Source organism: Scomber scombrus, chromosome 11 (genome assembly GCF_963691925.1).
Source record: "Scomber scombrus chromosome 11, fScoSco1.1, whole genome shotgun sequence".
In the NCBI taxonomy this organism is placed as follows: Eukaryota; Metazoa; Chordata; class Actinopteri; order Scombriformes; family Scombridae; genus Scomber; species Scomber scombrus.
This window is the reverse complement of record NC_084980.1, coordinates 31,801,539-31,813,595: the sequence shown is the minus strand read 5'-3', so window position 1 is coordinate 31,813,595 and position 12,057 is coordinate 31,801,539. Positions and strand designations below refer to the sequence as shown.

At 50.5% G+C, this 12,057-nt stretch overlaps 1 protein-coding gene across 1 annotated transcript in view; it reads left to right on the top strand.

Moving 5' to 3' along the window:
* LOC133990168 (protein disulfide-isomerase TMX3-like) overlaps positions 1–12,057 on the top strand; it is a gene marked incomplete at its 5' end in the record, with an annotated part of 22,852 nt that overhangs the window by 8,185 nt on the left and 2,610 nt on the right. The window contains 9 exon segments of the mRNA XM_062428339.1: positions 89–98; positions 1,066–1,224; positions 1,393–1,725; positions 2,101–2,258; positions 2,727–2,883; positions 6,986–7,043; positions 7,151–7,204; positions 8,276–8,332; positions 8,413–8,542. Coding sequence (XP_062284323.1) covers positions 89–98; positions 1,066–1,224; positions 1,393–1,725; positions 2,101–2,258; positions 2,727–2,883; positions 6,986–7,043; positions 7,151–7,204; positions 8,276–8,332; positions 8,413–8,542 — 1,116 coding nt within the window.

Here is a 12,057-nt window from a genome sequence, read left to right as displayed (position 1 = left end):
CCAATTATCTGACATTGTCATGCTTATTATTCTGGATTAATTGCAATATTCACTACAACTAAAACAGATTATGTGCTTACTTGTCCAGCATTTACATGGTAAGAGAGAGAGAGTGCAGAGGGAAAAATGTGCATCATAAGAAGGCCTCTTCACCCAACTTCCTTCATGAATAACAAATAGAGGACCCAGCGCTGTGACCAGCCAACACAACACATGAAAAACATTACTACATCCCCCCGAATCGTCTGGTTTTCTCCACATTGTGTTGATCGGTTTGAAACATGTGAAACACTGAGACACTTTTCTACAGCTTCTCTGTATGTTTTTACTGCGTATTACTTGTCAGGTTTTGTAGAAAGTTCGGACCCAAATGCAGAAAGTTCCAAATTCAAGAGTTTTTAATTGAACAGAAAAAGTCAAAAAACAACTCCAACAAAGAATGTCCCGTCAAACGGTGAAAAAACTCAACAAAAATGCAGGCTCTTGGCCACAAAACTGAAACAAGAGAAGAGCTGACAAACTAGAGGGCAGTCCAAAGAGTGGTCTAGAGGCAGGCAAGGGTCAGGTCCAAATAAGCAGTCCAAACAGGCAGATAATCCAAATCGGCAGGCAAAATCCAAAAACCAGGTTCACAGGCAGAGTACAAACAAGCAGGTTGGCAGACAGGAAAAGCAGGTAACAACGGTAGATGTGCTCAGAACAAAAGACTGGGACAATCTGACAAACTGGGGCTGACAGAGCACAGAATAAGTAGGCCTAATCATTAGGAGTTAACGGAGTACAGGTGAGCACAAAATGGCCGACAATGACCACATGGAAGCATGACAGGTGAGGGCGGAGTCATTACCCAAAACAAACAAAAGCACATGGTTGCAACACACAAAATGTCCAGCAGGTGTCAATGAACATGCAAGGATACTGACACTACCCCCCCCTCAACGAACGCCTCTCGGCGTCAAGGCAGGATGGCGTGGGTGTTGCTGGCGAAAGTCTCTAATGAGTGTCTTATCCACAATGTGGCGGGCGGGAACCCACATCCGCTCCTCTGGCCCATACCCTTTCCAGTCAACCAAAAACTGGAGACCACGCCCACGCCGGCGAACATCCATCAGCTTCTCGACAGTGTAGACAGGACCCCCATCAACGAGCCGGGGGGGAGGGCGGGGCACAGCCGGGGGAGACAGAGGACTGTGACAGACAGGTTTGACCCGGGACACATGGAAGGTGGGATGGACTCGGCGAAGTGAGAGGGGCAGGCGCAACCGGACTGCAGATCTGCCCAAGACCCGTTCGATGACATAGGGCCCAATGAAGCGGGGAGCCAGCTTACGTGAGTCCACTCGGAGAGGTAGGTCCTTGGTAGAGAGCCAAACCCTCTGACCGCTCCTGTAGTGGGGGGCCTTGACCCTTCGGCGGTCTGCCAACCGCTTGACCTGGGCACCCGAACGCAACAGAGAGGCTCGAGCACGTCTCCACGTCGCCTTGCACCGCCGGACAAACGCCTGGACCGATGGAACCGATGCCTCAAGTTGCTGGGAAGAAAAGAGAGGTGGTTGGTAGCCAAGGCAACATTGAAAAGGGGAGAGACCCGTAGATGCAACAGGGAGAGAATTGTGGGCATACTCAGCCCATGCCAAATGCCGACTCCAGGATGTGGGGTTCTGGGACGCCAGGCACCTAAGAACCCTTTCAAGGTCCTGGTTGGCCCGCTCTGTCTGGCCGTTGGTCTGAGGATGGAATCCTGAAGAGAGGCTGGCGGTGGCTCCAATAAGCCTACAGAACTCCTTCCAAAACGAGGACACAAATTGAGGACCTCGGTCAGACACCATGTCAAAAGGCATTCCATGGATCCTAAAGACATGGTTAACCATGAGAGAAGCTGTCTCCTTGGCAGAAGGGAGTTTAGGCAGAGGGACAAAGTGCACACACTTGGAGAACCGATCAACAATAGTCAGGACAGCAGAGTTACCATCAGAAGGCGGGAGGCCAGTCACAAAATCCAAGGCTATGTGGGACCATGGTCGTCTGGGTACCGGGAGCGGCTGGAGGAGTCCGACAGGTGGCTGATTTGAGCTCTTGTTTTGGGCGCAAATCTGACAGGCAGCAATGAAGGCTTGGACATCTGCAACCATTCGGGGCCACCAAAACTGTTGACGGAGAAATGCCATAGTCCTCCTAACCCCGGCATGGCAGGTCAGTCGGGAGCAGTGACCCCACTCCAAAACCTGAGGACGGACAGAACTGGGGACAAACAGGCGGTTAGGGGGGCAACCAGCTGGGCAAGCCTCCTGTTGCTGGGCACTGCGAACCACAGAGACTATATGCCAAGAAACTGCACCCACTAAACAGTGAGAAGGCAAAATGGTGTTAGGGGCAGGGGCAGCATCTGGAGCACTGAACTGTCGAGAAAGAGAGTCAGGTTTAGCATTCTTGGACCCAGGACGGAAAGACAAGGTAAAATTGAACCGACTAAAAAAAAGAGACCACCTGGCCTGGCGTGCGTTGAGTCGTTTGGCAGACTTCAAATACTCCAGGTTCCTATGGTCCGTCCACACAAGAAAAGGAACCTCAGCGCCCTCTAGCCAATGACGCCACTCCTCCAGAGCGAGTTTGACCGCCAGAAGTTCCCGGTCCCCGACATCGTAGTTTCTCTCAGCAGGCGTTAACTTGTGGGAGAAAAAGGCACATGGGTGCAGCTTACTGTCCTCCTTGGACCTCTGGGACAGGACAGCTCCAGCCCCTACCTCAGAGGCATCCACCTCAACAATGAACTGACACGAAGGATCTGGCATAACCAGAATGGGAGAAGAGGTGAAACGCTTCTTCAGTTGTTGGAACGCCTTCTCCGCCACTTCCGACCAGAAAAACCTGACAGAGGAGGATGTCAGAGCAGTTAGAGGAGAGGCAAGAGAACTATAGTTACGAATGAACCGTCTGTAAAAATTTGCAAAACCCAGAAACTTCTGCAGATCCTTGCGGGACTGAGGGGTAGGCCAATCAATGACTGCCTTGATCTTAGAGGAGTCCATCCCAACACCACCTTCAGAGACGACAAAGCCCAAAAACGATGTGGAGCGTTGATGGAACTCACATTTCTCAGCCTTTACATAAAGTTGGTTCTCTAGTAACCGCTGAAGAACTAATCGGACATGATGGACATGGTCACGAAGGGACTTGGAAAAAATCAGAATATCGTCCAAATAAACAAAAACAAATTTGTTTACCATATCCCGCAGTACATCATTGACCAAAGTCTGGAACACAGCTGGGGCGTTGGTCAGTCCAAACGGCATTACAAGGTATTCGTAGTGCCCTGTGGGTGTATTAAATGCGGTCTTCCACTCATCTCCCTCCCTGATTCTCACCAAATGATAGGCATTACGAAGGTCCAATTTAGAAAACACTGTGGCACCCTGTAACAGTTCAAAGGCTGAGGACATCAAGGGAAGAGGATATCTGTTCTTAACCGTAATATCATTGAGGCCCCGGTAATCAATGCAAGGTCTTAATGATCTATCCTTCTTGTCCACAAAGAAAAACCCTGCCCCTGCTGGAGAGGACGAGGGACGGATAATACCTGCTGCTAGGGAGTCCTCAATGTACTTGTTCATGGCCATTCTCTCAGGGGGCGCCAGAGAGTACAGACGACCTCGAGGCGGACAAGCTCCAGGAAGCAACTCTATAGAGCAATCATATGGACGATGAGGTGGTAGAGAAGTTGCCCTGGACTTGCTGAAGACGGGTCTCAGGTCTAGGTATTCCTCCGGAACTCTTGACAGGTCTGGAAACTCCTCAGGTAGCTCAGGAAAAACAGGGAACCGGTTAAGGGCAGACCTCAGACACTGGGAATGACAGAATGGGCTCCAGCCCAAAATAGAATTCTTCTCCCAATCAATGTGCGGGTTGTGTTTGACTAACCAAGGGTGACCAAGAACTATGGGAATCTGTGGTGAATCAATAACATAAAGAGCAATCTCCTCAGTGTGATTACCAGAGGCAATCAAACTCACCGGGGATGAGATATGGGTTACCTTGGCGAAACAGGTCCCGTTTAGCGCTGAGGCAGTCAATGGCACTTGCAGGGTGGTTACTGGAACTCCCCATCTGGTGGCCAGTGATACGTCAATGAAGCTCTCTTCAGCTCCAGAGTCAATGAGGACGGAGGTGGTGTGATGATGGCTCCTCCACATCACAGTTGCTTGCAGAACAGTGCGAAGGGATGGGGAGATCCTTGAGGGAATTGCGCTCACCAGTACTCCCCGCCTCACTGGTGAGCATTGTCTTTTACAGGACAGGTTGAAACAAAATGGCCACGCTGACCACAGTACAGACAGGCACGAGACTCCAGCCTTCGCTGTCTCTCAGCTGGTGAAAGACTAGTCCGGTCTATCTTCATTGGCTCTGGAGGAGCCGGAGTGGACGACCTTGATCCCCCCTCAAGGACCTGAAGAGGAGAACTGGACCCTCGACGAAGCTCAGTCCGCTGAGAACTACTGGTTGTCTTCAACCGATGAAGCTGACCTAGCCGAGTGTCCACACGGATAGCCACATCCACCAAGCCATCAAAAGATGAAGGCAAATCGCGGGGAATGAGTTCATCCTTAATCCCTTCAGAAAGTCCATTGAAAAACGTATCATACAGAGCTTCCAGGTTCCAACCAGTAGAGGACGCCAGAGTCCGGAATTCTATTGCAAAGTCGGACACTGACCTGCGGCCTTGACGGAGGTTAAGGATCTCACGAGCAGCCTCCCTTCCCTGTTTAGAGCGATCGAAGACCTTCTTCATTTCACCAGTGAATTGAGTGAAGTCATCCTGGATCGCCACCTGGTTGCTCCAGATGGCCGTTCCCCACTCACGAGCTCTTCCAGACAACTGGGTGATGACGTAGGCAACCTTAGAACGATCGGAAGGAAAAGTCAATGGCTGTAGTCCAAAAATCAGCTCACACTGAGCTAGGAATGACTGACAGGATCCTGGATCTCCTGAGTAAGTCTCAGGTGGAGGCAGGCGAGGTTCTCGGGCTGGAGCAGCTGGAGGAGGTGGTACTGAGGAGGCTAACTGGAGCTGTTGCACCCTAGCAGCAAGGTCAGTCACACTTGCTGTAGCTGCCTCCAACGTCCTGGAAACAAACTCAATTTGTGCCTGGTGTCTCCCCAGCGTTGCTCCATGCCGATCAAGAACCTTACTTATTTCTGCTGGGTCCATTATCTGGTCAGATTGTAATGTCAGGTTTTGTAGAAAGTTCGGACCCAAATGCAGAAAGTTCCAAATTCAAGAGTTTTTAATTGAACAGAAAAAGTCAAAAAAACAACTCCAACAAAGAATGTCCCGTCAAACGGTGAAAAAACTCAACAAAAATGCAGGCTCTTGGCCACAAAACTGAAACAGGAAAAGAGCTGACAAACTAGAGGGCAGTCCAAAGAGTGGTCTAGAGGCAGGCAAGGGTCAGGTCCAAATAAGCAGTCCAAACAGGCAGATAATCCAAATCGGCAGGCAAAATCCAAAAACCAGGTTCACAGGCAGAGTACAAACAAGCAGGTTGGCAGACAGGAAAAGCAGGTAACAACGGTAGATGTGCTCAGAACAAAAGACTGGGGCAATCTGACAAACTGGGGCTGACAGAGCACAGAATAAGTAGGCCTAATCATTAGGAGTTAACGGAGTACAGGTGAGCACAAAATGGCCGACAATGACCACATGGAAGCATGACAGGTGAGGGCGGAGTCATTACCCAAACAAACAAACGCACATGGTTGCAACACACAAAAAATGTCCAGCAGGTGTCAATGAACATGCAAGGATACTGACACCTGTCAGGTTACACACCTGTCAGGTTACACATCTGTGAGGTTACACACCTGTCAGGTTACACACCTGTCAGGTTACACACCTGTCAGGTTACACATCTGTGAGGTTACACACCTGTCAGGTAACACACCTGTCAGGTTACACACCTGTCAGGTTACACACCTGTCAGGTAACACACCTGTCAGGTTACACACCTGTCAGGTTACACACCTGTCAGATTACACATCTGTCAGGTGACATCATAGGTTACACACCTGTCAGGTAACACACCTGTCAGGTTACACACCTGCCAGGTAACACACCTGTGAGGTTACACACCTGTCAGGTTACACACCTGTGAGGTTACACACCTGTCAGGTTACACACCTGTGAGGTTACACACCTGTCAGGTTACACACCTGTGAGGTTACACACCTGTCAGGTTACACACCTGTGAGGTTACACACCTGTCAGGTAACACACCTGTCAGGTTACACACCTGTCAGGTTACACACCTGTCAGGTAACACACCTGTCAGGTAACACACCTGTCAGATTACACATCTGTCAGGTGACATCATAGGTTACACACCTGTCAGGTAACACACCTGTCAGGTTACACACCTGCCAGGTAACACACCTGTAAGGTTACACACCTGTCAGATTACACATCTGTCAGGTGACATCATAGGTTACACACCTGTCAGGTAACACACCTGTCAGGTTACACACCTGTCAGGTAACACACCTGTCAGGTAACACACATGTCAGGTAACACACATGTCAGGTTACACACCTGTCAGGTAACACACCTGTCAGGTTACACACCTGTCAGGTTACACACCTGTCAGGTAACACACCTGTCAGGTTACACACCTGTCAGGTAACACACCTGTCAGGTTACACACCTGTCAGGTTACACACCTGTCAGGTAACACACCTGTCAGGTTACACACCTGTCAGGTTACACACCTGTCAGGTAACACACCTGTCAGGTAACACACCTGTCAGGTAACACACCTGTCAGGTTACACATCTGTCAGGTTACACACCTGTCAGGTAACACACCTGTCAGGTAACACACATGTCAGGTAACACACATGTCAGGTTACACACCTGTCAGGTAACACACATGTCAGGTAACACACCTGTCAGGTAACACACCTGTCAGGTAACACACCTGTCTTCCTGTCTGCAGGTAAACTGGTGCTGCTGGTGCTGGTGGAGGAAACGCATCTGTGTGAGAAAAGTTTGAGGTATGACATCATCACATTAACCTTCATCATCATCACCTTCATCACCATCACCTTCATCATCACTAAACACTGACTCGCCTGTGGTGTGTTTCTGCTTCCTGTTGCAGATATAAGAGTCTGCTGGAGAAAGTGTCTGTAGACTACAGAGACTTCTACAGCAGGTCTGTGCCAGCTTTTATTCTGAAAATCTAATGAGACAGGAAATAAAACCTGATGCTAACTGTCTGTCTCTCTCTCTCTCTCTCTCTGTCTCTCTCTGTCTCTCTCTCTGTCTCTCTCTCTCTCTCTCTCTCTCTCTCTGTCTCTCTCTGTCTCTCTCTCTGTCTCTCTCTCTCTCTCTGTCTCTCTCTCTCTCTCTCTCTCTGTCTCTCTCTCTGTCTCTCTCTCTCTCTCTCTCTCTCTGTCTCTGCCTGTCTCTCTCTCTCTGTCCTCTCTCTCTCTCTGTCTCTGCCTGTCTCTCTCTCTCTCTCTCTCTCTCTCTCTCTCTGTCTCTGCCTGTCTCTCTCTCTCTCTCTGTCTCTCTCTCTCTCTCTCTCTCTCTCTGTCTCTGCCTGTCTCTCTCTCTCTCTCTCTCTCTCTCTCTCTCTGTCTCTGTCTCTGCCTGTCTCTCTCTCTCTCTCTGTCTCTCTCTCTCTCTCTCTGTCTCTGTCTCTGCCTGTCTCTCTCTCTCTCTCTGTCTCTCTCTCTCTCTGTCTCTGTCTCTCTCTCTCTGTCTCTCTCTCTCTCTCTCTCTCTCTGCCTGTCTCTCTTTCTCTGCCTGTCTCTCTCTCTCTCTCTCTCTCTTCCTCTGCCTTTCTCTCTCTCTCTCTCTCTCTCTCTCTCTCTTCCTCTGCCTGTCTTTCTTTCTCTGCCTGTCTCTCTCTCTCTCTCTGTCTCTGCCTGTCTCTCTCTCTCTCTCTCTGTCTCTGCCTGTCTCTCTCTCTCTCTCTCTCTCTCTCTCTCTGTCTCTGTCTCTGCCTGTCTCTCTCTCTCTCTCTCTCTCTCTCTGTCTCTCTCTCTCTCTCTGTCTCTGCCTGTCTCTCTCTCTCTCTCTGTCTCTCTCTCTCTCTGTCTCTCTCTCTCTCTCTCTCTCTCTCTCTGTCTCTCTCTCTCTCTCTCTGCCTGTCTCTCTCTCTCTCTCTCTGTCTCTCTCTCTCTCTCTTCCTCTGCCTGTCTCTCTTTCTCTCTCTCTCTGCCTGTCTCTCTCTCTCTCTCTCTCTCTCTCTCTCTCTCTCTGCCTGTCTCTCTCTCAGGAACTTCTACTTTGGTTTTATGGAGGACAGGGCCTACATTAACGGTCTGGTGATGAGGTCAGTGATCTGATAATAATGAATTCATGTTTGAATGAATAATCAGCTTTTAATGAATCTGGTCTCTCCTGGTCCGGCAGTGAGGTCGCCGTGCCGTCGTTCATCGTGGTCGATCTCTCCAGTGACAGCTACTTCCTGTCCCCTGTCGCCATGGAGACGGAGCGCCACCTACTGGACTTCCTAGACAAGGTGCTGGAGGGCAGCGTGCAGGTGAGTCAGACTGAGAGTGAGACAGGTGTGTGTGTTTCAGGCTCAGAGAGTGAGACAGGTGTGTGTGTTTCAGGCTCAGGGAGTGAGACAGGTGTGTGTGTATCAGGATCAGAGAGTGAGACAGGTGTGTGTGTTTCAGGCTCAGAGAGTGAGACAGTTGTGTGTGTTTCAGGCTCCAAGAGTGAGACAGGTGTGTGTGTTTCAGGCTCAGAGAGTGAGACAGGTGTGTGTGTGTTTCAGGCTCAGAGAGTGAGACAGGTGTGTGTGTGTTTCAGGCTCAGAGAGTGAGACAGGTGTGTGTGTTTCAGTCTCCGAGAGTGAGACAGGTGTGTGTGTTTCAGGCTCCGAGAGTGAGACAGGTGTGTGTGTTTCAGGCTCCGAGAGTGAGACAGGTGTGTGTGTTTCAGGCTCAGGGAGTGAGACAGGTGTGTGTGTTTCAGGCTCAGGGAGTGAGACAGGTGTGTGTGTTTCAGGCTCAGAGAGTGAGACAGGTGTGTGTGTGTGTATCAGGCTCAGAGAGTGAGACAGGTGTGTGTTTCAGGCTCCGAGAGTGAGACAGGTGTGTGTGTTTCAGGCTCCGAGAGTGAGACAGGTGTGTGTGTTTCAGGCTCAGAGAGTGAGACAGGTGTGTGTGTTTCAGACTGAGAGTGAGACAGGTGTGTGTGTTTCAGGCTCAGAGAGTGAGACAGGTGTGTGTGTTTCAGTCTCAGAGAGTGAGACAGGTGTGTGTGTTTCAGACTGAGAGTGAGACAGGTGTGTGTGTTTCAGGCTCAGAGAGTGAGACAGGTGTGTGTGTTTCAGGCTCAGAGAGTGAGACAGGTGTGTGTGTGTGTTTCAGGCTCAGAGAGTGAGACAGGTGTGTGTGTTTCAGGCTCAGAGAGTGAGACAGGTGTGTGTGTTTCAGGCTCCGAGAGTGAGACAGGTGTGTGTGTGTGTTTCAGGCTCAGAGAGTGAGACAGGTGTGTGTGTTTCAGGCTCAGAGAGTGAGACAGGTGTGTGTGTGTGTTTCAGGCTCAGAGAGTGAGACAGGTGTGTGTGTTTCAGGCTCAGAGAGTGAGACAGGTGTGTGTGTTTCAGACTGAGAGTGAGACAGGTGTGTGTGTTTCAGGCTCAGGGAGTGAGACAGGTGTGTGTGTTTCAGGCTCAGAGAGTGAGACAGGTGTGTGTGTTTCAGACTGAGAGTGAGACAGGTGTGTGTGTTTCAGGCTCAGAGAGTGAGACAGGTGTGTGTGTTTCAGGCTCCGAGAGTGAGACAGGTGTGTGTGTGTGTTTCAGGCTCAGAGAGTGAGACAGGTGTGTGTGTTTCAGGCTCAGAGAGTGAGACAGGTGTGTGTGTTTCAGGCTCCGAGAGTGAGACAGGTGTGTGTGTTTCAGGCTCAGAGAGTGAGACAGGTGTGTGTGTGTGTGTTTCAGGCTCAGAGAGTGAGACAGGTGTGTGTGTTTCAGGCTCCGAGAGTGAGACAGGTGTGTGTTTCAGGCTCAGAGAGTGAGACAGGTGTGTGTGTTTCAGGCTCCGAGAGTGAGACAGGTGTGTGTTTCAGGCTCCGAGAGTGAGACAGGTGTGTGTGTTTCAGGCTCAAAGAGTGAGACAGGTGTGTGTGTTTCAGGCTCCGAGAGTGAGACAGGTGTGTGTGTTTCAGGCTCCGAGAGTGAGACAGGTGTGTGTGTTTCAGGCTCAGAGAGTGAGACAGGTGTGTGTGTTTCAGGCTCAGAGAGTGAGACAGGTGTGTGTGTGTGTTTCAGGCTCAGGGAGTGAGACAGGTGTGTGTGTTTCAGGCTCAGAGAGTGAGACAGGTGTGTGTGTTTCAGACTGAGAGTGAGACAGGTGTGTGTGTTTCAGGCTCAGGGAGTGAGACAGGTGTGTGTGTTTCAGGCTCAGAGAGTGAGACAGGTGTGTGTGTGTGTTTCAGGCTCAGAGAGTGAGACAGGTGTGTGTGTTTCAGGCTCAGAGAGTGAGACAGGTGTGTGTGTTTCAGACTGAGAGTGAGACAGGTGTGTGTGTTTCAGTCTCAGAGAGTGAGACAGGTGTGTGTGTTTCAGACTGAGAGTGAGACAGGTGTGTGTGTTTCAGGCTCAGAGAGTGAGACAGGTGTGTGTGTTTCAGGCTCAGAGAGTGAGACAGGTGTGTGTGTGTGTTTCAGGCTCAGAGAGTGAGACAGGTGTGTGTGTTTCAGGCTCAGAGAGTGAGACAGGTGTGTGTGTTTCAGGCTCCGAGAGTGAGACAGGTGTGTGTGTGTGTTTCAGGCTCAGAGAGTGAGACAGGTGTGTGTGTGTGTGTTTCAGGCTCAGAGAGTGAGACAGGTGTGTGTGTGTGTTTCAGGCTCAGAGAGTGAGACAGGTGTGTGTGTTTCAGGCTCAGAGAGTGAGACAGGTGTGTGTGTTTCAGACTGAGAGTGAGACAGGTGTGTGTGTTTCAGGCTCAGGGAGTGAGACAGGTGTGTGTGTTTCAGGCTCAGAGAGTGAGACAGGTGTGTGTGTTTCAGACTGAGAGTGAGACAGGTGTGTGTGTTTCAGGCTCAGAGAGTGAGACAGGTGTGTGTGTGTTTCAGGCTCAGAGAATGAGACAGGTGTGTGTGTTTCAGACTGAGAGTGAGACAGGTGTGTGTGTTTCAGGCTCAGGGAGTGAGACAGGTGTGTGTGTTTCAGGCTCAGAGAGTGAGACAGGTGTGTGTGTTTCAGGCTCAGAGAGTGAGACAGGTGTGTGTGTGTGTTTCAGGCTCAGAGAGTGAGACAGGTGTGTGTGTTTCAGGCTCAGAGAGTGAGACAGGTGTGTGTGTTTCAGACTGAGAGTGAGACAGGTGTGTGTGTTTCAGGCTCAGGGAGTGAGACAGGTGTGTGTGTTTCAGGCTCAGAGAGTGAGACAGGTGTGTGTGTGTGTTTCAGGCTCAGAGAGTGAGACAGGTGTGTGTGTTTCAGGCTCAGAGAGTGAGACAGGTGTGTGTGTTTCAGTCTCAGAGAGTGAGACAGGTGTGTGTGTTTCAGACTGAGAGTGAGACAGGTGTGTGTGTTTCAGGCTCAGAGAGTGAGACAGGTGTGTGTGTTTCAGGCTCAGAGAGTGAGACAGGTGTGTGTGTTTCAGGCTCAGAGAGTGAGACAGGTGTGTGTGTTTCAGACTGAGAGTGAGACAGGTGTGTGTGTTTCAGGCTCAGGGAGTGAGACAGGTGTGTGTGTTTCAGGCTCAGAGAGTGAGACAGGTGTGTGTGTTTCAGGCTCAGGGAGTGAGACAGGTGTGTGTGTTTCAGGCTCAGAGAGTGAGACAGGTGTGTGTGTGTGTTTCAGGCTCAGAGAGTGAGACAGGTGTGTGTGTTTCAGGCTCAGAGAGTGAGACAGGTGTGTGTGTTTCAGGCTCAGAGAGTGAGACAGGTGTGTGTGTTTCAGGCTCAGAGAGTGAGACAGGTGTGTGTGTTTCAGGCTCAGAGAGTGAGACAGGTGTGTGTGTTTCAGTCTCAGAGAGTGAGACAGGTGTGTGTGTTTCAGACTGAGAGTGAGACAGGTGTGTGTGTTTCAGGCTCAGA